The sequence below is a fragment of the Equus caballus genome, chromosome 4 (assembly GCF_041296265.1).
Source record: "Equus caballus isolate H_3958 breed thoroughbred chromosome 4, TB-T2T, whole genome shotgun sequence".
Classification (NCBI taxonomy): domain Eukaryota; kingdom Metazoa; phylum Chordata; class Mammalia; order Perissodactyla; family Equidae; genus Equus; species Equus caballus.
Window position 1 is genome coordinate 96,483,895 of NC_091687.1, and position 25,858 is coordinate 96,509,752.

General features: G+C 42.2%; 1 protein-coding gene across 32 annotated transcripts in view; it reads right to left on the reverse strand.

Moving 5' to 3' along the window:
* Positions 1–25,858, reverse strand: part of SVOPL (SVOP like) — a 96,606-nt gene that overhangs the window by 50,074 nt on the left and 20,674 nt on the right. For 28 of the 32 annotated variants that reach the window (XR_011438276.1, XR_011438275.1, XR_011438278.1 and 25 more), the window contains exons 5-10: positions 20,632–20,703; positions 18,681–18,805; positions 15,026–15,089; positions 13,902–14,027; positions 10,666–10,794; positions 2,103–2,176 (exon numbers count right to left, since the gene is read on the reverse strand). Coding sequence is in view for 27 of the 32 variants with exons in the window: in XM_014739283.3 (XP_014594769.1) it covers positions 2,103–2,176; positions 10,666–10,794; positions 13,902–14,027; positions 15,026–15,089; positions 18,681–18,805; positions 20,632–20,703 (590 nt within the window). In the remaining 5 variants the exon portion in view is untranslated. Of the gene's footprint in view, positions 1–2,102; positions 2,177–10,665; positions 10,795–13,901; positions 14,028–15,025; positions 15,090–18,680; positions 18,806–20,631; positions 21,407–25,858 lie in introns of all 32 variants that reach the window. The other 4 variants (XM_070265934.1, XM_070265937.1, XM_070265939.1 and 1 more) reach the window with 2 other exon arrangements.

Sequence of the window (25,858 nt, forward strand, 5' to 3'; positions counted from 1 at the left end):
ATGTTAAGTGAAATAAGCCAGCGAGAGAAGGATAATCTGTGTATGACTCCACTCATATGAGGAATTTAAAATTATGGACTAAGAACAATTTAGTGGATACCAGGGGAAATGTGGGGTGGGGGGTGGGCACAAAGGGTGAAGTGGTGCACCTACAACACAAATGACAAACATTAATGTACAACTGAAATTTCACAAGATTGTAACCTATCATTACCTCAATAAAAAAAAAAAAAAAGGAAAATGTCTTCAAGTAGTTGAGACTCTTAATGAAGTATCTGGGGGTTAAATGTCATGAAGCCTGGGGCTTGCTTGAAAATGCTTCAGCACGGGAAAACCCAGCTAAAGCAAATATGGGTGAATATGAATAACTGTCAGGTCTGAGCAATGAGTAAATCAGAGTTCATCATGGTATCCTCACTACTTTCATGTGTGTTTGGAAATTTTCATAATGAGATACTTAAAAAGAAAACAAATAATCAAAAACACCTCCTCTTGCTATTAAAGTAGGTTTAATTTTTTTGTTTAATTTTCAAATATTAAGAGTATTTAAAAAATTGAAAAGTCTCAGGAGGAGACATACCAACCTATTGATAGCGATTACACCTGGGAAAGACAGACAGACGACTACTCTCCTGAAGGCAAACACTATAGATTAGTTTTGCCTGTTTTCTATCTTTATATAAATGGAATCACACAATACATATTCTGTGTGTCTGGCTTCCTTTGCTCCTTATTACATTTGTAAGATTCTGCCATGTTGAGCGTAGAACATTAGTTTTCTCATTTTCATTATTGCATAGGATTCTATTTTATGAATATAACACAATTTATCAGTTATACTGCTAATGGACATGTGGGCTTTTTGTAGTTTGGGGCTGTTACAAATAAAATAATGCTATGGACATTCATGTAAATGTCTTTTGGTAAACATGTATGCATTTCCCTTGGGTATAAACCTAGGAGCAAAATTGCTGAGCCGTAGGATATGCATATTGTCAACTGTTAGAGATGTTGCTAAACCATTTTCCGAAGTGGTTGTACTAATGTGAACTCCAATCAGCAATGTAGGAAACTTCCAGTTACTTTACATCCTTCTCAACACTTAATGCAGTCAGTTTTTTAAATTTTAGCCAGTTGGGTGGATTTTTAAAGTCTCATATGGTTTTACTTGTGTTTTTTTTAAATTTTTTTTTCCTTTTTTCTCCCCAAAACCCCCTGGTACATAGTTGTATATTCTTCGTTGTGGGTCATTCTAGTTGTGGCATGTGGGACGCTGCCTCAGCGTGGTTTGATGAGCAGTTCCATGTCCGCACCCAGGATTCAAACCAACGAAACACTGGGCAGCCTGCAGCAGAGCGCACGAACTTAACCACTCGGCCACGGGGCCAGCCCCTCATATGATTTTAATTTGCATTTCCCTGGTGACTTTAAGGTTGAACATGGTTTCACGTTTATTTGATACACATTTTTGGTCAAGTGCCTGGTCAAGTTTCTTGCATATTTCTCTACGGTGTTGTGTATCTTTTTCTTATTGAAAAACATAATTTTTTTAATATATATATTGGAAATTTCTTCTCCCAGTTGGCGGCTTAACTTTTAGACTCTTCATGATATCTCATGGCACAGAGTTTCTAATTTAATATAGTGAAACTCACCAATCTTTTCCTTTATAGTTAACACTTTTTGTGTTCTGTTTAGAAAATTTCTGCCTTATTCAAGGTCATGGCTGCAGAGAAACGAAGTATAGAGAGGACCACCAGACTCTATTCCATCGAATTTGATTATTGATGACTTCAAAGGATCAGTTTTTGTCACGTGGTGAGAAAATGTCCAGGCTGCAAAAGGTTAGAAAGTGCACTCACATGACAAATAAAAAACTGGTTGTAGGCGACTTCTTTCTTCTTTTTAAAAGAATTGCTTTCTTTAAATTTGCTTGTTTGTTGGGTGATTGGGTGGTTGGTGCTGTCAGAAGAAAGATAAGACACTGCTGGAGTCCGCCCAGTGTTTTTCTCCCCAGTAGCACTTAGAGTGGAGTTCCTTAAGTAGGCTTTCTCCAAATGCTTGTTTATTTAAAACTCATTTTGAAATAATTACTTTCTTACCATATGACCCAGATCTGTAATGTGGTCCGTAAATATTTAGCATCCAATAGGTCTGCAAATCTTCCTCTTTTTTCCTGGGGTAGTGAAAAGGAAGAGGCAGAATAGATTTAGTGGGTTAAGGATGTGCAAAGGTCTCTAACATTTTAGATCATAGAAAACGAGAACAACATGGGAATGTGGCAGGGGGACATCACCACTCAGCTCCCATGGGCACACCTTGCCCGAACTCATAGGTAAGTGTTTCTAACACATTTATCTCAGCCAATCAGTCTCTGCACGCTCTTTATCATCATCGGTAAGTACCAAAACTCGTTGAATTTAAGATTCTCACCCTTTCTACTCTTCCTCTTCTCACCAATGTTGGCGAGAGGTGGGACGGAGTATGGAAAATAGGATGGTACGTGAAAAGTAACCATTGAACTGATGGGAGATTCTTTTAACATTAACATTAAAATCAAAAACCTAATATTAAAAAAGCATATGAGGATTGTGTAAGAAAAAAATCGCATACATTTGAGAAGAGGATAGAATACCCAATTTCTTTTTGTGTCTTTAGGGTAATCAGCAAAAGTTCTTGTCCATAGTTAGTGCTTGTTAAATACTTTTGGATAAAAAAAAAGTGAGGATTGGGCCTGGCCCAGTGGCATAGTGGCTAGGTTCACACACTCTGCTTTGGGGGGCCTGCGGTTTGCCAGTTCAGATCCCAGGTGTGGACCTACACACCACTCATTGAGCCATGCTGTGGTGGCATCCCACATATAATAGAGGAAGAGTAGCACAGATGTTAGCTCTGGGCCAGTCTTCCTCACAGAAAATAAAATAAAATAAGGATGGGTTATATGATGGGGAAGTAATGGATTTACTACAAACACTTCAGGGGATGCTCAGTTGAAAACCATCTACTCTTTTCTTACAAATAGACCTGGGATCACAGGTCTCCTATAGAGACCAGGAGAGGGGTCCTAGGTGTCCCGGATCTTGTTGTCACAGAAAGGTAGAGCTTAGAGAGAATTTAGAGGTCTTTTGTTCCAGTGACTTTTAGGCTCAGTTCCTGGAGGTCCCTGTGGGTGGAGCAGAGCAAATGACACTCCACTTTCATCTGCTTTACATATTCAGGCTCTGGTTACTCTTCTTTGGAAAACCTCTGATCTAGTCCTATCCTCCCATTTTCCAACACAGGATATGTCATCCAGAGAGGGTGAGTGACTTGTCCAAGATCACACAGCTGTTTGGAGGCAGAACCAACCTAGAGTCCAGGTCTCCTGAGCACCATTCTTGAGTCTTGCCCGTCTCCCTCTCTGCCATGTCCCCTGGGGTTTAGATGGGATTACAGTCCCCCTGACCTCCTCAAGTGTCACTGGAGATTCAGAAAACTGAGTCTATAGTGAATCACGACGAATCATAAATTTTATCCTAATAAGTCATTTTCATTCTGAACATTTGGCTACAATCCAAATGAGTGGACTCATTCACTTCATCCATTTTGTGGCCCTTCCTCAGACCGTTCCCAAAGTCTTTCATCTTAGTGTCTTTGGAGTGAAGCTGCACAGGCTCCACTGCTCCTAGCATCTTGTCCAGCCTCCTCTGCATGGCATTCCGATGGTATCCAATGTGACCACACCCACTGCACATTCCCACCTCCGTCTTGGCTCACACCATTCCTCCGGCCCACAGTGGCCTCTTTCCTCTCCTGAGGCTGCCTCTCCCTTAAGTGCTCAATTTATGCCCCACTTATCCCTTAGCTGAAGATGGCTGTGACTGCCCTGGCTCACCGTCCCCTCTCTGCTCTGATCCCACACACACGCCGCTGCCTGCGCCACTCACCTAGTTCTAAGCATCTGGGCTGTTTGGCTACTGATTTTTTCCTACGTAAGTCTCATCTCACTAATTGGACTTAGAGACTTGAAGGCATGGTCTATTGCTTGTAGCTCTGTATCCACAGGGCCTCGCTCAATAAATGACTGAGGAGAAGGGCAAGATCATTTAACGGGCATGATGGATGGAGGATGCAGGCTGAAGGCAAGAAGTGGAGAAGGAAAGTGGGAGGAAGAAGGGAGGAGGAAAAGGAGAAGGCTGCAGGAGGGAGGGTGGAGGATGGAGAGTGCGGACAGGGGATTGAGAATACAGGGGATGGAGGAGCGAGGGCAGTTGTTATGGGATTGGTGGCCCCCTCAAATTCATATGCTGAGGTCCTAACCCTCAGAAGCTGCCTGCATTTGGAGACAGAGCCTTTAAAGAGATAATTAAGCTAAAATGAGGTCATTAGGTGGACGGTAATTCAATACAATTGATGTCCTTTATAAAAAGAGGAGGTTAGGACACAGACACACACAGGGATGATGATGTGAAGACACAGGGAGAAGATGGCCATCTATCCGCCAAAGAAGGAAGCCTCAGAAGAAGCAAACTCTGTGACACCTTGATCTCAGACTTCCACCTCCAGAATTGTAAGAAAATTAATTTCTGCTGTTTAAGCCATCCAACCTGTGGTACAGTCCTGGCAGCCCAAGCAAACAGTGGCAGAAGAAATGTAGAGGAGGCAGGAAGTGGATGGAGAATGAGGGATGGGAGATGGAAGAGGAAAGGTGGAAGAGGGAGGGAAAGGAGGAGAGAGGAGAGAACTGAACCTCAGCGCTCTAAGTCCTGGAGAGACTGGTAAGTTTGATTAAAACATACACGCCAAAAATGGTTGGAATTGGGCCCACATGATCACACAGCTGTCCATGGTTTTGAGTTAATTGTCTCTGCTAAAAGAGATTTTTTTTCTCTTTGCAACCAATTTTAGTTTCTATACCATTGACAATCAAAATTTCATAGCCACTTAAAGATTGCGTGCTAGTCTCTACAAAGCATAATAGCTTCCTTCATTTAATCATAGTTGCCTAGCAACTAATTAGTCCTCCCGCCAAGCTTTCTGCAGTACGATGTCATTGTCAGTACCTTGGTAGGAAGGTAGAAGATAGCTGATGCTGCGTAAGAGTAGCTTCCTGACTTCCGAACCACAGGAGCTTATTTCCAAAATCCAGCAAATAAATTAGAATAGCAGAATATCCTTAATCCTTTGGAAGAAAGTTTGGGCTTCCTGTTTTACAATTAGATTTTGAGGCATGTGTAATAATTAGAGGAAACACTCCACGGAGCAGAGTGAGAACCTTACCAAAGTACAAGTGTGAGTGTGGGGAGGCTTGGGATGCTTAATCCTCGTGGGTTTTGCATTATTATTGAGCACGTTTTACCTCACACTTAAAATGTCCAGCCGCAGGCCAAGCGGCAGTGGGAATACAGTGCTTTTGGCTTCAGTGGTGTCCTGGGAAACCAGTCAGGAATGCCCGGAGTAGCCCACCTCTCGCTTGTGTGTAGGAGCCTTAACAATTGCACACCTGGACATCACCTGTCCTGCTGTGGCCACTTGGTCCTGAGAGAGTAAGATTTTGGTGGAGGGTGGGTGGGGAGAGCTGCTGCCTCTCTGACCAGAGGTTCTTCAAAAAATCAAAAATACAACTAGCATATGATCCAGAGATCCCACTTCTGGGCATATCGCAAAGAGATATCTGCACCTCCATGTTCATTGCAGCATAATTCACAAGAGCCACGATGTGGAAACAACCTAAGCGTTCATCAACAGATGAGTGCATGAAGAAGATGTGGTATATATATATATATATACACAATGGAATATTATTCAGCCATGAGAAAGAAGGACATCCTGCCATTTCTGACAACATGGATGGACCTTGAGAACATTATGCTAAGTAAAATAAGTCAGACAGAGAAACACAACTACTGTATGGTCTCACTTATATCTGGAATCTTAAAAGCCAAACTTACAGAAACAGAGAATAGAATGGTGGTTTCCAGGAGCTGAGAAGTGGGGGAAATGGAGAGATGTTGGTCAGAGTACAAACATCTGGTTAGAAGATGAGTAAGTTCTGGGGATTTAGTGTACAGCATGGTGATTACAGTTAACAATACTCTATTATATATTAGAAAGTTGTTAAGAAAGTAGATCTTAAGTGTTCTCACCACACATGAAAAATGGTACTTATGTGACATGATGGTGGTGTTAACTAAGCTATGGTGGTAATCATATTGCAATATATAAGTGTATCAAATCAACACGTTGTACACCTTAAACTTAGACAATGTTGTATGTCAATTATATGTCAATAAAGCTGGGAGGAAACAAAAAATACAACAGACTCTCCCACAGCCATGCCAGCCCTGGGAAGAACTGGCAGCTTTTCTCTGTACCACTGGTGTCCCTGCTTCATATCATTCTCTGCCTCTGTAGTGACTCTGGAGTTCACCCAGTAGTCAGTGAGGGGGCAGGGGGTGGGCACTGAAGGGTCCTGAGCAGAAGGGGTGGTATGCTGTGTTTGAAGAAACTCCTCTGACAGGGTTGAGCTGGATAAAATCATGGGGCATGTGACAATGAGGTGGCTGTGTGAAAGACACAGACTGGATGTAAAAGACGCCGTCGGGAAAGCACCAGTGGGGCTTGGTAACTGACAGGGCGTGGTGTCGGGGCGGGGTTAGAGTGAGTCAAAGCAGATGCCACAGAGGGAGAAGAGCATGAACTCAGGGGGTGGGGACGCTATGTGAAATAAGCCAGACACAAATATCGTATGATTCCCCTTATGCTAAATATCTGGAATAGGCAAACTCATAGAGAGAGAAAGTAGAAGTTACCAGGGGCTGGGTGTGGGTAGGAGTGAAAAGTTATTGCCCAAACGGTATAGAGCATCTGTTTGGGATGCTGAAAAAGATCTGAATGTATTTAATGCCACTGGATTATGTACTTAAAAATGGTTATAATGGTAACTTTCATGTTATGTATATTTTACCACAATAATAAAAATGAAAGAAAAGACAGGAAAGGGGGAGAAAGAGCTGGTGGAGGAGAAAATGGAGTTTTGTTTCAAGCACAGTAAATGTGAGATTAACACTGTTGTCAATTCCAGGTATCCATGACCTGTGGAGAGATAAAGATAGGAGACCGGAACGTGGGCAGAGGCCAGGTTGAACCCTTAGTCATAGTTCAAGTTTGCATCTCGTGGGTTCCCAGATGTGCCCAAATCTCATGTTAAGGTGTTTCTTGCTCTTCCCCAGAGAAACATTTTCTTTAACAGGTTCGCAAGGAATCTCATTTGTATAGATTCCATTTAACAGCCAAGAAATTGACACGTACTATTGATAAGAGGGTTATGAAACAATAAAAATATTTCAGAGAACAACAATTGCAAGAATAAATGAGCCACATAGCACAGAAAATAAGAGGGAGGAACCAGACAGAAATATAACAATTTTTACAATTCCATCTACAAAAGAATTTTTAAAAATATAAAATACACAGGAGTAAATTTTATAAGAAATGTGTAGCGATTAAATAAGTAGCTATAAAATGCTGCTAAGGAATATAAAAATACTTGAATAAACGCAGAAATATACGTGTATCAGAACAGGAAGACTCGATATTATAAAGGTATCAAGTCTCTCTATATTAATGTGTAACTTCAATACCATCCCAATTAAACTTTCATAGTTTTGGGGGGGAAATTAGAAGAAGATCTTGATAGAGTGACTTCAAAGTTGTTCTAGAAAAATAAGACTGAGAAAATAGCTTGGAGAACTCTGAAAAAGAACTTTGACAAGGCTGACTTATCCAACTAGATATAAAAAATGTATTGCAAAATACTGTAAAACAGTGCCATATTGGACCAACAATTAACCTGTATCCTTTTCCCAAAAATACGAAATGCCCTCTTTATTATATAGTAAATTCTCACATATATTTGAATCTGCAAATCCATGATTAGAATATATTCAAAAATAGATTCAAATATATAAGGGATGAATTATTCAATAAAAATATGAGTGCAACTGGTTAGCCATTTGGATATGAGAAAGCTAGATCTATACCATGTTTCTTATATCCAATTAAACCTAGATAGAGCCAACATTGAAATATTAAGTATGAAACCAAATTAACCCAATAGAAAGGAGAAGGATACAGGAATGCGGTTGTAAAAATTAAGTTAGAAACCAATAAAAATGACAGTAGTAAAAACACTAATAAATCTAAGTAGATACTGAGTCAAAAAACAATGTCTACTTTAGGGAAACTTAAGAACAATGTGAAACTAAAATATAAGACAAAAAATGATTTGGAAGATGAGACTGGGGTAGATCAGAATTAACATCTTTAAGGTCCCTGTATTGTTCAGAAGGCAGATAAAAATACCAAATACCGTTAGCTATTGTAAGTACACATTTTCAATATTTAAGGGTTACCTCTGTAAGAAAAGAAATCGAGTGACTAAATTTCAAGCCAGTAGAAGGAAATACAGGGGGACATAAGCAAACTGAATCAATCTAACAAAGGAGAAAGGAGAAAGAACACAGAAAGGGAAAAACATGATTAAGGGGATATATAAAACAAAATGGCAGATGCAAGCCCAAATACATCAGTAATCACAATGGATGTAAATGGATCAAACTCATTATTAAAAGGCAGAATATCAGATTGACTGAAAACAATAAACATCGGCTATATGCATATAAGACATACATTTAAAGCAAAGGGATACAGAAAGGTTAAACACAAAGGGCTAGAAAAAAGATATACCAGGAAAATATTAACCAAAGCCAGTTTGGGTATGTTAATATGAGAGAAAATAGAATCCAAGGCCCACAGCACTATAGGAATAAAGAAATACTTCAAATAATAAAATTAATCCACACACAGAATAAGTCAATCATATAATAGGATGCAATAAGATATCCTCAAAATATGTGGGGCAAACTGTCAGGCCTATAAAGAGACATGAATAAAACTGTCATCTTTTTTTTTTTTTAAAGATTGACACCTGAGCTAACAACTGTTGCCAATCTTCCTTTTTTTTCTTTCTGATTTTTCTCCCCAAATTCCCCCAGTACATAGTTGTATGTTTTTTAGTTGTGGGTCCTTCTAGTTGTGGCATGTGGGACGCCGCCTCAGCATGGCCTGATGAGCAGTGCCATGTCCGCACCCAGGATCCGAACCAGCGAAACCCTGGGCCCCCGCAGCGGAGTGCATAAGCTTAACTACTTGGCCACGGGGCCAGCCCCCAAACCATCATCTTATTGAAAAAGCGTTAACTCAAGCTGGCAAAATCTAGAACAAGTATCATATATTTATATGGCATAATTAACAATATATATTCTCCATGAGAATTCTTTTTAAGTACACACGGAATATTAATAAAAAGTCACTATGCAGAGAACAATAAATTCCAATATTTCTCAATAAATATTTCTCAATTCTCAATAAATCCCAAATAATTGATAACATCCTCTGACCAAAATGCAATTAAGTTAGAAACAAAGAATAAAAAAGATAATTAACAGATAACTCATTGGTTAAAGAGAAACTCATAAGAGCTACAAAATAGAAATAAAAATAAAATTACTCTGTAACAAGGCTGCTGAATGCAGCTAAATGGTTTTTCAAAAATCAAAAAGATTGGAAATAAATGAGCTAAATACTGAAGTCACGAAGCCAGAAGCTAGAAGAACCTAATAAGCCACAGAAGAAAGCAAAATAAACAGTAGAAATTAATGAGACCACCAAAAAATCAATAGAGAACAACAACCAAAAATCAGTCTTGTTCTTTGAAGTTTAATAAAATAGACAAAACTCTACTAAGGTGGGCCAAGAAAAAAGAGCAAAGACATAAAAATAATATTAAAAATGGAAAAGGGGACATACACAGATTTTCGAAACTTGCAAGAAAACACTAGAAACAATTTTATATCAATAAATTTGAAAACCTAGATGAATTGGACAATTTTCTAAAATGTATACCTAACCAAAATTGACTCAATCAAAAGCATTAAATATAAGTAGACTCTAAGCTTTACATAAATTTAAAATAGTTTTAAAAACTCCTCCTTCTAACAACCTCTAATTACTCCCCCCACTATTCACCTCAGAATAAATATTAGGCACAAAGCACTTTATAGGCAAGTTTTACCAAACATTCAAAGAGGTTAATTCTTATCTTACAGAACCTGCTGTCTAGATGGCGGGACAGGTGAGGAAGGCAGAGCTGCTCAAACTTCCCGGAGCCGGTGACTGGCCCGCCCGCGGGTGGGTGAAGAGGGGGTCTGGGCTAACGAGGGAAATGAACGCAGGTTGACTTTGAGAGGCCTGGAACCATTAGAATTTAAATGCCCAATTCTGTTTTAAAAGATCATTTAATGAGGTTTATAAGTTTGATATCAAAATAAGACAAAGCCACTACAAAAAAAATGAAATTGTAAAGCAATCTCACCTCTAAAGTCTGATGCCAAATCATGTGACTAGCTCTGCAGGGTAAGTGTTATTATGGCCACTTCATTGATGAGCAAAGTGGAGATAGCTAACTCACCAGGGCCACGTGATTCCTGTCCACTCTGCTCTTTCCTCTCCTCTCTTCAGGGACAGGACTAGAGAGCTAAGGTCCCCGTCCCTCTAGCCTTCCACAACTAAAGGGATTTCCAGGCGGCCCAATGGAGGGAGAAGACCTCCCAGCTGGGTACTCACCAGGATGGGCTCCACCAGCTTCCCCTCCGGCATGGCCGAGCTGTTCATCTTGGCGATGCTCTCCAGCGTGGTCATGGCAGCCTGAGTGTTCCCGGTGGAGACATTGAAGCGAGCAGATTCAGGAATAAACTGGGCACAGATGACAAAGAACATCAGAGTTGCAACTGCTGTGGACCCCAGGGGTATGGCGATTATTGCTCCGTATACTATGCCGTCCCGGTTTCCCGAGAAGGGACAGATTGTAGAAAGCTTAAAGGCCTGCAATATCCCAGGTGTTCTCTTGCATTCAAAGTTGATTTGGAACGAAAAAGGTCGTGTTCTGCTTATCATAGCCCCGTCTTGGATGACAGCAGGGTGATACTGAGCTTCCCACAAATTCAACCCAAACTACTTGTTAATACAATGAAATTCTTACATCTAATTGGTAATAGCTGCTGCCCCAGGGCCCTGGTGCCTCTCCACTGCTCTGTCAACCCAGCCCCCCTCCAGGAACCCCGGGACCTCCCCATATCACAACATCCTAAAGGGTGATCACGGCAGGGGCCTCCAGCACCCATGAGGTGGAGGGAATCAGTCCTATTTGTCGAGGCCCTCAGCCCCCTGACTGTTCAATACTTTGAACACCACACTCAGAAAATAGTATGGGCCTCCACAGAAGCTGGGACCTTGAGAATCAACTTGGGCTGTCCCCTGCGCCCCATGCCTCACACCCAGTCAAGGCTGGTTGGTTCTTCCTCACACAAGTGTCTCCCCCAGCAGCACCCTCCTCCCCATTCCCACGGCCAGCAGGCTGTTCACGTCCTCCTCATCTCCCAGTGAGATTATTCCAACACTTTCTAACTGCTTTTCTCGCCCTTTCAGTCTTCCCTCCCTCCCAGGATCCACACTGCCACGTGCCAGCTTCCTGGCACGTAACCCCTTCCACACCTCCAGCACCCCCGGCCTTCGAGGCCCTTCGTAATCTGGACACAGGCTGCCTGCCACCAGCACCCCTGACTCCACCATTCCAGCCTCCCTGCATTTTCACACCTTCGTGACCGGGCTTGTGCATCAGTCCTGCCAAAGTGCCCTTGCCACACTCTCTGGCTGTCCGAGGCAGTCTGTTCTACTCCACAAGGTCCAAATTCAACAGCGTAACCCCACTGGAATAAACCACTCTCTCCGCTGAGCACCCACAGAACTTGAGCTGTTCTAGCACTTGTCCAAGTCAAGTTGGTATTATCGCTCTTTGCATTTGTATCCATCTCTCTCTGATTGGCTAGAGCTCCTTAAAGGCTTCAACTGTGTCTTGTGTATCTTTTTAGCCTTGGAATCTGTGCTGAGCCTGGTCTATACTCAATGTGAGAGTGAAGAACTAAACGACAAGATCAAGATTCAAAATAATGATTTTTTAAAAGCTCCACAGCCGACACACATGGAATACTGTTCATGTTCCAGGCACCAAATGAAGAGAGTTTTACAGTCGATCTTGTTTAATCCTCATGTGAAATGAGTTGACAACAGTGACTCCATTTTGCACCCTGGACTCTGTCTTGTTAAAAAAAAAAATGAAACTGTGCTGACCTTGCTGACTTGCCAAAAGGGAGTTATTTGCTGAGGAAAGACTTTCTGAAGGACTGCAAAATATACTTTTTCTGGTAGCAACAAGATGTCCTTGAGTAAGCCAACGAACTGTAACATAAATTTACGCTCCCTACCAAACCACTGGAGAGATTGTTCTGGGCTCTCCTTTTTGCTAATAAAAACTCCTGAGTTTTACTCCTCAAGGGGACATTTTTCTGGCTGCTGCCAGAATTTGTGTTGCCTGAATTTCAGTTCTAAGACCCCAAATAAACGCTCTCCTTTTGTTTTGCAATTGCCTCTTTTTTCTAAGCTGACACTCACAACAGCCCTACGAGATACACACTATTCATTAGGCACAAAGGCCGGGGGCGGGGGGGGGGGGGGGGGGCGTGATGTGCCCAGGATGGTGGAGCCAGGACTCTTGTCTAGATAGTCTGGTTCCAGAACCAACAGACCGCACTGCCTCCCTAGCGGTAAACCCAGGCAAGATGGGACATGGGGCTAAAGCCACATGACGAAATGTGACTATTTGAAAGTAGAGTGCTACATTGGGATTTAAGAAAACATATCCATCCCCAATTACAGGTTTCAGGTGTCCAGGCTTGGAAACAACTTACTTAGAACAGATCTTGGGGTTGTAGCTAATCCTAAGTCCAACTGTGGGGTGAAGCTGGCTAAGAAGCCATGCAGTCTTAGGCCACACAAACAGAGGCAGACAGTCTGCTCACAGGAAGCAGCAGGCCCACTAAGCCCCCGGCTCCAGAGCACCTGGGGCCTGTGTGTGAGGCTGAGCAAGAGTCCTCTTCAGAGAAGACACTGACCAACTGGCTTCATCCAGAAGAAAATAGACAGGGCTGTGGGACCAGGTGCTGCGAGAAAGAGTCGAAGGTAATGGTCTTGTTTAGTTTAGAGAAGGGAAGCCTTTGTTGAGCCGGATTCTAAAATATTTTGAGGGATATCATCTTGAAGATAGACCTCCGTTTTCCAGACAGAAGTACTAAGACCCCAGGTAAATTCATGAGGAGGCAAGTTCCGCTCAACATAAGAAAGAGCTTCCCAACAGCCAGGGCTGCCTGGAGCTGGCAGCTGCTGTGGTGTCTATAAAGTGGTCATTTCCTGAAGCTGGGCGTGTTCTGGCAAAGACAGGGGATACCTGCATTGGCGGAGGTTTAGAATAAATGACTCTAAGGACCCTTCTGAATTCTGAAATACTTTGATTCCATGGGGTAGGTGACACAAACAGAAAACAGAAAACAGATCCCAGTTCCACTGAGCTGCCAACTCTGTCTTGGAACAATGAGCAGAATTCTACTAGAAGCTAAGGAAGATGATCATTCTACAGTTGAACAGCTTATAGGTTAGAAGGAGAACAAACTAGCAGATCCACTGTGGCCTGAGAACATGTAAAAGGCATGAGGACTAGGGGTTAGAGAGAGGTCAGCCCAAATAGGGTCAAGTTGTCAGAAGAAACTTCCAGGAATAAATGATAAGGCAGGCTAAAGGGGGTGAAGGATGCAAGCTGATTGAGACAGATTCTGGGATAAAGGAAAGAGGTGGATATGATTAAGATATCTCTGGGGCAAAAAGGCCACTGGGCCAGCTGGAGAGGAGGACAAGAAGGGTGAGCTTCCTCATGCCCCATTAGCTCCCTCATGCCCCATTAGCTCCCTCACCTTGAAGGCCATGATGAGGATGATGCCAGGAATGGAGGCGATGCGGATGAGCCAACGCCACCCAATGGTGGGGATGACCACAGAGGCCAAGCCGATGATAAGCAGGGAGCCAGCAAGCCAGAAAACCTAGGGAGAGACATGGAAGATTAAAATTCCTCCTATCAAATGTGCTCAACATTTCCGCTCTCAGGAGCCGCCCTGCCTAACAGTTTACCAGTATGACAGGGCGAGCTGAGAGTCTTTGATTGAGGGGTGGAAGGTTCAGGTTCTCCTCCCAGGACTACCTCCAGGATTTGGATGAATTGAGAAAGTCACAGCAGTTCTCTGCAGCTCAGTTTGCTTACATGTAAGTGGGAGACTCAGCTAGACAGAGGACAGTAATGTCACCAAAGTTTTAAAAATCCGGGCCCCAAGACAGTAACTTTTTTTTTTTTTTAGAGGTGAAGGAAAAAGATTTTATTATAATGCAAGACTTGCAAGTAGGGAAAAGGATTTTTAAAAGATATTTTCAGCACATTGCTTTCATTGCTTCTCAAATCCTGTGTTTCTTTCAGCAAACATTTATCGGTACCTACCGTGTGCCAAAAATGATGCTCAATACTAGGAAGATACAAAGATGAACACAATAGAATCCCTACCTTGCAGGAATTCACCATTTAATAATGGAAATCACCACAGAATGTGACAAATAGGAACATAGATGACAGAGCAACTAACTTTGTTCAGCTACAGACTTGCATACACCAGTACCCTTGGAAGGGAAGTGCCATGCCCTGAAAGGGATAGTAGCTGTGTCTCTCCACTGAAGACTCAGCGAGGGGAGAAAGTTCCTCTCATGTGCATTCCTGGGCTTCTATCATTCCAGTGAAACCAGCCATTGCAATGTTCCCTGGTTATTGAGGAAGGGGTTACTGTGTTCTAAACGCTACTGTTGGATGATAAAGTCCTGGCTGAGAAAACCTTGGAACTGGACCTCTGGCATCAAGCATTTCCAATACTCTTTGGCTGGTACCAAGCAATAGGCGGTGTGCTAATCAAAGAACAATCAACTGGCCAGGAGGAAAACCATGTACGTCATATCCCATAGTATCAGAAGACTGGGGAGAATTCCTGCGGTCCCTTACCTGAGACAAGGGGAGCATGTAGCCTCGATATTTTGTAGGCAAAAATTCCGTCTTTATGATTAGCCTAAACAGGAAGCAGGGAAGACACAATCATTGCACTTTTATAAAACCAAATAACTTTTGATAACAATCGTAATTTTTCTTGTCACAGAGATAAAGAATTAAAAAACACAGACATTCATCATTGTACTTCCCGCTAATATTTGGCCTTTGACTCTGGTTTCTGACCCAGAGCTCCTGAAACCCTTAGAATTTCCTGGGGAATAGAACCGTCTTTTGTTCTAATGAGGTGACTCTTGGTGGACTTCTGAATGGGGGCTGGTCACTAGAAAGACCAAGCCATGCTTAGGAGCTTGGAACTTTCAGCCTACTCCTCTATCCTCCAGAGAGAGGAGAGAGGCTGGAAAATGAATAAATGATCAATCATGCCTACACGGTGAAGCCTTCATAAAAATCCCTAACACAGAAGGGTCAGAGAGCTTTCAGGTTGGTGAACACGTCTACGTGCGAGGAGAGTGGTACACCCCAACTCTGCAAAGACAGAAGCTCCTGGGCTTCTATCATTCGAGGGTGCTTGGGACCCTCCTGGACCTCACCCTACGTATCTGTTCATCTGGCTGTTCATTTGTATCCTTTCAAATATCCTTTGTAATAAATACTCCTTTTGCAATAGTAAGTAAACTGTTTTCCTGAGTTGTGTCCACCACTCTAGCAATTGCTCACATCCAAGCACAAAGTCCCAGGAACTTCCACTTTGCAGCCGATTGGACGGAAGTGGTGGGTAAGCTAAGGCTCTACTACTTGCCAGTGGTGCCTGAAGTAGGGGACCGTCTAAGGGACTGGGCCCTTAACCTGTGAGTTCTGCCCTAACTCTGGTTAGGGTCAGAAGGGAACTGAATTGTAGGACATCCAGTTGGTGTCAGAGAATTGGTTGGTGTGGGAAAAATCCACACATCAGTGTTAGAAGTAAAGTATTGTTAAAAAAAAGAAGTGAAGTATTGTCAGAAGCAGTGAGTGCACGTGTGTAAAGGAAAACAGAAGAGAGTTTTTCCTAGGCAATCAAACATCAAAATATAATTGTTACTTGGAACAGAATTGAAAGCCCAGAAATAAAACCACACATCTATGGACAGCTAATCTTTGACAAAGGAGCAGAGGGCCTACAATGGAGGAAAGAAAGTCTCTTCAACAAATGGTGCTGGGAAAACTGGACAGCCACATGTAAAAGAATGAAAATCAACCATTCTTTTTCACCATTTACTAAAATAAACTCAAAATGGATCAAAGACCTAAAGATTAGGCCTGAAACAATAAGTCTTCTAGAAGAGAATATCGGCAGCACATTCTTTGACATCAGCTTCAAAAGAATTTTTTCGGACACCATAACCCCTCACATGAGGGAAACAATAGAAAGAATAAACAAATGGGACTTCATCAGGCTAAAGAGCTTCTTCAAGGCAAGGGAAAACAGGATTGAAACAAAAAAACAGCCCACTAATTGGGAAAAAATATTCACAAGTTATTTATCCGATAAAGGGTTAATCTCCATAATATAAAGAACTCACACAACTCAACAATAAAAAATCAAATAACCCAATTACAAAATGGGCAGGGGACATGAACAGACATTTCTCCAAAGAAGATATATGGATGGCCAATAGACACATGAAAAGGTGCTCATCATCACTAATCATCAGGGAAATGCAAATCAAAACTACACTAAGATATCACCTTACACCTGTTAGAATGGCAAAAATATCCAAAACCAAGAGTGACAAATGTTGGAGAGGCTGTGGAGAAAAGGGAACCCTCACACACTGTTGGTGGGAATGCAAACTGGTGCAGCCACTATGGAAAACAGTATGGAGATTCCTCAAAAAGTTAAGAATAGAAATACCTCATGACCCAGCCATCCCACTACTGGGTACATATCCTAAGAACCTGAAATCAGCAATTTCAGAAGCTCTATGCACCCCTATCTTCATTGCAGCATTATTCACAATAGCCAAGTTGTGGAACCAACCTAAGTGCCCAGCAACTGATGACTGGATAAAGAAGTTGTGATATATATATATATATATATATATACACAATGGAATACTACTCAGCCATAAAAAAGGACAAAGTTGTCCCATTCACAACAACATGGATAGACCTTGAGAGTATTATGTTGAGTGAAATAAGCCAGACAGAGAAAGACGAACTCTGTATGACTCCATTCATAGGTGGTAGTTAACATATGGACAAAGAGAACTGATCGGTGGTTGCCAGGGGAAAGGGGGGTGGGGGGAGGGCACTAGGGGTGAAGTAGTGTAACTACAACATGACTAATAATGATGTACAACTGTAATTTCACAATGATGTTAACTTTCATAACCTTAAAAAAAACAAATTATAAAAATATATATATATAATTGTTACAGCTAATATCCACATAAGAGGACAATACGAAGTAAACTTACAACTACTCTTTTGTTTACATTTTTATTCCCCAAATTGTTGAAAGTCAAAGTAATCTATTCCCAAAGTTCTCTCTTACCATTGAAGAGATATTAGCCTTATCTCTTTTGCCAAGAGAAATGTTGGCAAAATGTTTTGCTAAGCCTGATTCTCTTTTCTAAGACACACTCAGGAAATTAAAATACATCCAAGAGAAGATAGTTTCCCCAACTAACGATGACAATCACAGCACAGGTTTCTAATTAGGTACATGTTAAATCTGTGAGTACAAGAATAAGTGGAATCATATTCCATCAGTGTTCTAATCGCTCTTCTCTGTTGCAGTTATTAGCCAGAATTTGGGGGGTTTACCATATTTATTGGGCTGCCTGAGGGATGTTTTAAAATTCTACCTAACTTCTTTTCTTCTATGCCTTCAAAACTCAGAGTGGTGCTTAACTCATGCCCCAAGGAAGAACAATTCTTTCCCTAACACATTAAGGTAATAATTAGGTGCTTTGACATCTCCTAATACATTCTAAGGGTAACTTGCTCCAAGGCCCTGGGGAGAGAATAGCCTGAGGGGTCCTGTTAATTAAAGGGAGGCTCCCAAGTTGCTGAACATTTAGCATAACAACTTTCCTGCCCGTGCACAATAAGATATTGCACACCTATCCAAGGGCAGAAGAAAGACAAGCCGCAGCACCGCTCTTTCAACACATCTCAGCCTGCTTTGCGAATTCACTTTGACACAGTCTTAAATTACAGGGCGATGGCACTGTAAAACGGTTGTTCCTAAATGTTAAAGGTGCTTACGGTCAAGCTAAACTCTTCCCCCAAATTCTCAAGAAATTAATAGATGGTGTTTGGCTTGATATTTTTGTTACCTACCTAACATGGCACTTTTTGTTCCCATTCAGTCTAACAAAATATTATTCATCTAAAAAATAATCATCAGCCTTAGGAACTAAAAAGTTAACACACGCTCAATCTAGCAGTCTGCTAGCCACACCATCAAACATCGTTTTTATGAGCAAATAGTTTCTAGTGGAATAAGCAGCCATCACTTTTTTAAAAAGCTCAAAAATAATTAGCACAAGAGAAGTCTATACAGTTGCAACTTATTGATGCTATGAGTCCATTAAGCACAGTGTAGGTGTAAGTATCGGTGGGTGAGCACACATCTCTCTCAAGGATCCTCTAGGGAAGACTTTACCCTTGCGCATGGCCAGACACGCCACAGCCCACCATTGTCCGCAGGAAGACAAACCAGATGTACGAGGGAGAGAAAGAGGTCAGCAAGGAGAAGTAGGCTCCCCACAGGAACGAGATGAGCAAAATCTGAAGCAACAAAAGGAGACATATTAATGGGACCTGCCTCAATGGAAAGTAGGGGAGGAAACCTAACGTCTGAAGGTGATTTTTAGTTTTCAGCCAGATGTCTGCTTCTCTGAAGAGCTAACCTACAGCCAGCCCACTGATCTCACACAACCAGCAGACAATACAATCCATGCCTTTCAATTGTCTGAAAGCCCAGACGTTCTGAGTTTAGACCGTTCTTCAAAACTGCCCAGCTGCGTCCACCCTCACAGGTAGCAGGAACCTGAACTTGTAAATCCGAATGCAAAAACTTGCCAGCCCTGTTCACAGGGGTGTCAGGAACACAATGGAGCATTGTGTTGGAATGTGTATAAGGAGAAAATTTAATTTTTTCTCTAATTATAAGAATAATACAAGTTCATAGTAGAAAAAGATCAATAAAAATATTTAAATCACCCTTGATTCTGCATCCCAGAGAGAATACTCTTGACACAGTTTTATCCTATTTCCCCTGTTTGTAAGGGAAAGCGTATTTTTAATGGCTGCAAAACATTCTAGTGGAAAGATATACTACAATACATGTAATGTAATGCATCAACCTTTCCCCAATTGTTGAATGCTGAGGTTTTTTCACATTTTCTTGCTATTAAAATCAGCTGTGATGATGCCTATGCATAAATCTTTGTGGTTCTCTGATGATCTCAACAGGCTAGATTTCTGGAAGGCAAATTATCAGGTTAGGAGAATGGATATCCTTAAAATTCTTAATTCATACTGCCAAGCTGATGATGAGAAAAATTTCACCAATAGTACATGGGAGTATCCGTAAACTTGCAGGGTCTTTAAGACAAAGAAAAATTCCTTATAGATTTGATGTTTGATACGCATTCAATACGAAAAAATTATGTCTTGTTTTGTAATTTTGCTTTTGCTAACTCCTCTGACTGAATGTTTTTCAAGGTTTCTCGACCATTTGTATTTCTTTCTCCTCTTTTTTTTGAGGAAGATGAGCCCTGAGCTAACTGCTGCCAATCCTCCTCTTTTTGCTGAGGAAGACTGGCCCTGAGCTAACATCCATGCCCATCTTCCTCTACTTTATATGTGGGACGCCTGCCACAGCATGGCTTGCCAAGCGGTGCCATGTCCATGCCCGGGATCCGAAATGGCGAGCCCTGAGCCGCTGAAGCGGACATGTGCACTTAACCTCTGCGCCATGGGGCTGGTCCCGTATTTCTTCTTTTATAAAATGCCTTTTCGTACTCTTCACATTTTTTGAGATACTTGTGCTGTCTGATTAATTTATGAGACTATGATATTTATTTTGTGTGCTTCAAAACATACAGCCAATTCTGTTAATGTTTTCGTTGGGAGCTTCTCCCTTTGTGTTTCCCCTTAGAGAGGCCTTCCCCACTAGAAATCAGACTAGAAAAGAAGAGAGATCTGGGTTTGTAATCAGAAGACATGGGTCCGTGTCCTGATGTTTAATCTCAGTAGGTGTGTGACCTTGAGCAAGCGGCTTAGTTCCAAAGCTATATCAACGTTGGCTAATGTGAAGCTTCTTACGTTTATATGTGGAAGTTCCCACATCATAATGTGTGCTAACTTCGCGCATCCATCGCCTCCGTACCCGTCACACCGGGGATGAGGTCGGGGGAGAGGGACCGTAGGGAAAGATGAGAAAACAAGAAGGCAAGCCTGGAACCCAGGCCTGTGATGTCAGAGAAGGACACTTCCGCACTTTCTGTCTTGGGTGTTCAGAGAGAAATGTCTAGTAAAGAGCAGGGGTGACATGGCCACAGAGGAATACACGAGAGAAAATCCCAAATCACCCTTCGAGACCAACCTACCTTCCAGCGGCCATATCTGTCAGCCAAGAGGCCGAAGACGATGCTGAATACCATGTAGCCAAAAAACACCATCTGTAGGTGGGGCGAGAGAAATGATCCTCTAAACAGAGTTGTTATGATCCGCTAATTCACTGCATGAATTCATGCATGCTTCACCCATCTTCACTAAAAGTAGACTGGGCACGTGAGGGGTGGGACTTGAAGAAACGGTTCTCACAAAGTGCAACCCTGAGTCCTGTTTCACACGTCCAGGCATCAGAGGCTGATACGTCTCATCGGCTGACCGCGCGCCTGGCGACACTGCCACCAGGTGGAAACGGGGGTCGAAGGAGCAGGAATCTGCTGCCCCTCTGATCCGAGATGACGGCATTGGCCCACTCTGCTCAGACGTATAATTGTAAATTTCCATTTTAGTTACAGAAAAAGATGAAAATATAGTCATGTGTGCTCTGCCTTATTCCACACACAAGTTGAGACTTCCAGAAGGAGTCTCCTTTATGTTACTACAGGTGAACATAAACTTTAAACAAATACCAAAACCCATCATTCATTTAGAAACACTCTTCAAAACTAATAAACCCACTTCTTTTCCTTACTTGTTCTCACAGTGGCTGGTCCTACCCTGAAAAAATTCAAGAACCTGGAGACGATGCCAGCGTTTTCAGTCAGCCTGAGCTGTGATCCGACGTCTGTGCCTTCAGGAAGCTTATTTTTCCCGCTTCAAGCAGTTCCAGTGCCACCTGCTTTCCTTTCTAGTCAGATCCCTGACTGATTGCTTCCAGGGAAATCAAAGGACAGGTGTTAGCTGGCATTTCTAACACTTTTTCAGTGAAAAACTCTGTTTCTCTCTGCTGCCTGCTTTGCTTTCCCTTTCTCTCCCTTCCTCACTCCTCATAAGGAAGACTCAAACACATTTCCTCCACAGGGAACTATAAAAAACCATCACGTCGGGCCATCCCGGGTAGGTTCAGTGAGCTCTGCTTTGGCGACCAGGGTTTGGTTCCCAGGTGTGGAACTACAGCGCTCTGTTAGCGGTCATGCTGTGCTGGTAGCCCACATACAAAAAACAGAGGAAGATTGGCATGGATGTTAGCTCAGGGTGAATCTTCCTCAGCAAAAAAACAAAAACAAAAAAAATCCCACAAAAAACCCATCATATCTATGCTTGAAAGACAAAAGCTATGCTTTTCCTCTGTGTACCGTTCTTTCTAGGATGGACTGGGAGGGAAAAAGCTAATGCTTTCTAAATGAAAGTCCTGGGGTGGATGTTGCACTGTGATGAAATCTAACCAGTCCTCAGCAAAACGGTAAAAATAAGGACAATGTGATACATTTTCATAAATCTAAATTTATTAAATATGAAGGCCTCTTTTCAATCTGGAATAATTTTCTTTCTGATTATTGGTAATAATGTGCCCTTCTTTTTTGAAAGGTGATGGTAATTGGTGGCAAGATTTTCTACCTTTTTCTCTTCTTCTAATGGCCTTACTTGTCAAATATATATATATTTTTAATGTCAACCACTCAATATTTTTAAAAATCATATCAGTTGATGAATTCCAAAATTTGGGTGCCCCTGAATTTAAGTAGTTTCTATTGTGGAGCCAGAAATTATCAAATTTCCTCCAAGAAGAGAAAGGTGAACGAATAGTTTTTCTTTTTCCCAGACTTGAATAAAAGGAAGCAACAGACAAACCGCCTAAGGCAGGGAGGAAACTGCCTCTATGGACTTAAAATATTTTTGTTTATTGAGATGCTGTGTTGTGTAAACAGACTAAATTGCAACTGGATTCAAATAAATTAGCCAAGGGCCAGCTCCTGCTCTGTGGCAGAGTGATTGGGTTCGTGCGCTCCGATTCAGTGGCCCTGGTTTTGCTGGTTCGGATCCTGGGCGCAGACATGGCGCCGCTCCTCTGGCCATGCCGAGGCGGCATCCCACATGCCACAACTAGAAGGAGCCACAACTAAAATATACAACTAGGTACTGGGGGGATTTGGGCAGGGAAAAAAAAAAGGTTGGCAACAGTTGTTAGCTCAGGTGCCAATCTCTAAAAGAAATTAAAAAATAATAAATTAGCCAATTAATAAAGGTGAAGGAAATAGTCAAATAAGATTAAATTTAAAATTTACTCTATTCTCTCCCATAAGTGGCAGATTTTTTATTTTCTTGTTTTCTTTCCACTCAGTATAAAGAAATGACTTTCATAAGACTGAGTTGTTTACTGCCTGTCTGGAACACGAACCTTGACTCAAACGTTATGTGAACCCCAAAGCTTGTGACCTCTGTAACCCTGTGTGGGAGATGGCATAGAGACATAAAGCTCCCTCTCCCTCCCTCTCTCCCCATCTTGCCTTTTGGAGCGTCTGCTCTTTTCTGCAGATACTTATTTTTAGTATTAAAATGACTCTCCTGTTTCTGATTTATGCACCACATGAAGTTTTGTTTCTTCAGCACTAACTCTCTTATTCACAAAACGTGGGGACATAGTTCACCCACAGTCCTTGGGTTACTCATTAACAACTGCTCACCCAGAAAGTGGATGTGGAGTTGGGAGCTGGGAAACCCGGGAGATGGTGAAAATGTTGCCTCTTTGCTAAATCATTCTGCACCCCTCCCATTAGTGAGGTTGTGGTCACTGAGCTCAGAGGACAGTTGCCAAAGTCCGATGGGACCCACAGCCAGGATGACAGAGAGTAAAGGACAGGAGGACATGAGGAACTCAGAGCAGGAAACAGTCACATCTTAGATGAGTTTCATCACCTAGAGAAGTCTTCTGAGCTGTGACCCACCTAACAAGGGAAGTCACATTACTGCTGATATTAAGGAGCCACTTCTTTTTTTCGCTTGAGGGAGATTCACCCTGAGCTAACATCTGTGCCAGTCTTCCTCTATTTTGTATGTGGGTTGCTGCCATAGCATGGCTGATAAGTGCTGTAGGTCCACACCCAGGATCCAAACCTGTGCACCCAGGCGGCCAGAGCAGAATGCGCCAAACTTAAACACTAATGCCACAGAGCCAGCCCTTTAAGGATCCTCTTTAGGCACCATTAGAAATGATATAAAGGTAACCAATGAAATGGGAGCTGTGAATACAGAAATTTACCATGTAATACAGACAGTCCCTGGCTTACAATGGTTTGATTTATGATTTTTCAATTGTATGATGGTGTGAAAGCCATACGCATTCAGTAGAAACTGAATTCGAAGCAGTACTTCGAATTTTGAATTTTGATCTTTTCCCAGGCTAGCAACATGTGTCCCGATCCTCTCTCATGATGCTGGGCAGCAGGCTCAGCTCCCAGGGAGCCACATGATCACAAGTGTCAACCACTGATACACCTATAACCATGCTGTACCCGTCCAGCCATTCTGTTTCTCACTATCAGTACAGTCTGCAGTCAATTACATGAGATATTCAACACTTCATTATAAAATAGGCTTTGTGTTAGATGATTTTGCCCAACCACAGGCTAATGTAAATGTCCTGAGAACATTCAATGTAGGTTAGGCTAAGTTATGATGGGTTGGTAGGTTAGGTATGTTAAATGCATTTTCAACTTGCGGTGGATTTATCAGGACATATCCCCATTGTAAGTCAAGGAAAATAAGCATAATTTTGTGGAAGTGACAGATGCAACATTCTCAGGAACGAAGACACACTACATGCGGGTTGTGGAGCGGTTACAATTGCACAGCAATCACTCTCAGGGTACAAGGATTGACAAGGAATACTTTCTCAGTTGCAACTATAGTTTACGTGTAACAGGAAATGAAAAATGGCAGAGTCACTTAATTGCAATTTGTACCTTCTCTCTTTTCTAAAAAAAAAGAGCAGATGCCACAGGATTAATAACAGAGGAATTTTCATGAGGGAAATGCAACTAAGAGAATAAGTGCAGATTTGTACCTTTGCTGCCATGATTGGGCATAAAACTGGCCTCCAAATTTCCTGGCCTCCAAGACACAGAAATAAACACTACTGGGCATATAATACACATTATCTGAGAGGAGAGCTCAGATCAGTTACTCAGGTGAGGGAGAATTTTTCCTGGTTCCCAAAACACTTGAGAATTCCCAGGTAAAATTTGGTTAAGAGTGCGTGAGAGGTGGGAACACCCTCTCCCCTGAAGCCTTCCACTACTCTCTGCCCACAAGCCCCGGAAGGTTGAGGGGGGAGGGGGAAACCTCGGGCTTTCTCCACTGCCAGCCTCAGACCATAACTCGCACTCTCTTACGGAGCCTTATCCTCCTCAAGGCCTCTGCCATCTGACTCTGTCATCCTCTACCCATCACCATCAACCTGCCCCCGAAATGCTCTCCTCTTTTGGTGAGGATGTTAGCCCCTCCAAGTTCTGCCTTCGTGAAAACCAACTTCAGTACCCAAGTAAATCAACGCTCTACTCCTCGCCTTGTGTTTCTTTGACCTCCTTGGCTGATGTGACCGCCTTAGTTAACGTTACCTCCTAACTATTTCCAGAACACACTTTCTCACCTCCACGCACTGTAACTTCACCACTGCCACAGCCTCCTAACATATCTACCCTCCAGCCGTCTCTCCTCAGGGTTCTTAGAAACTGACCATGTCCCTCTTTAAACCCCTTCAATGGCTCCCCATCATCCACAGTGTGGCCTCTAACATTATTATGCATGAAAAGCCTCTTTTAAGATTACAAAAAGACTTAGCAGAGCTCTGCATGATAAAAGGTGTACTTTAATATTCATTTGATGAGGAATACATAATGACCATGAAGTCAATGACGCGTTTTAGGTAAAATTGATTTTTGTTATACAAAAGGGTAATTTGAAAAAGTGTCATACATATTTGTGCCAACTATTTTTTGCTTGAAGGGCTGTGCACTTTGGCCCAAGTTGGGGCGTATCGGCCTGCAGTGGTCTACAGAATGGAGTCCACGGGCAGACTCTGAGCCACCTCTCGCCCCTGCCTGTCTCTGCAACCTTGCCTCCCATTGCACCTTCTTCTTCACTTTCTGTTTACACAACATGGAACTGCTTATACTCCCTCCAACACACATGCACACACACAGTCTACTGGCAATTCATTGGTACTTAATAAGTACCTTTTGAAAGAATGATGGGTGATATCCTTAATTCCACTTTGTGGCAAAACTCAGTGTCCAACCATAAGGTTATTCCAAATAGTCTTTGAGAAAAGTTGGATGAGTAACACAATACAGTTCAATGAGGGTGATTTGGTGATTGAAGTCA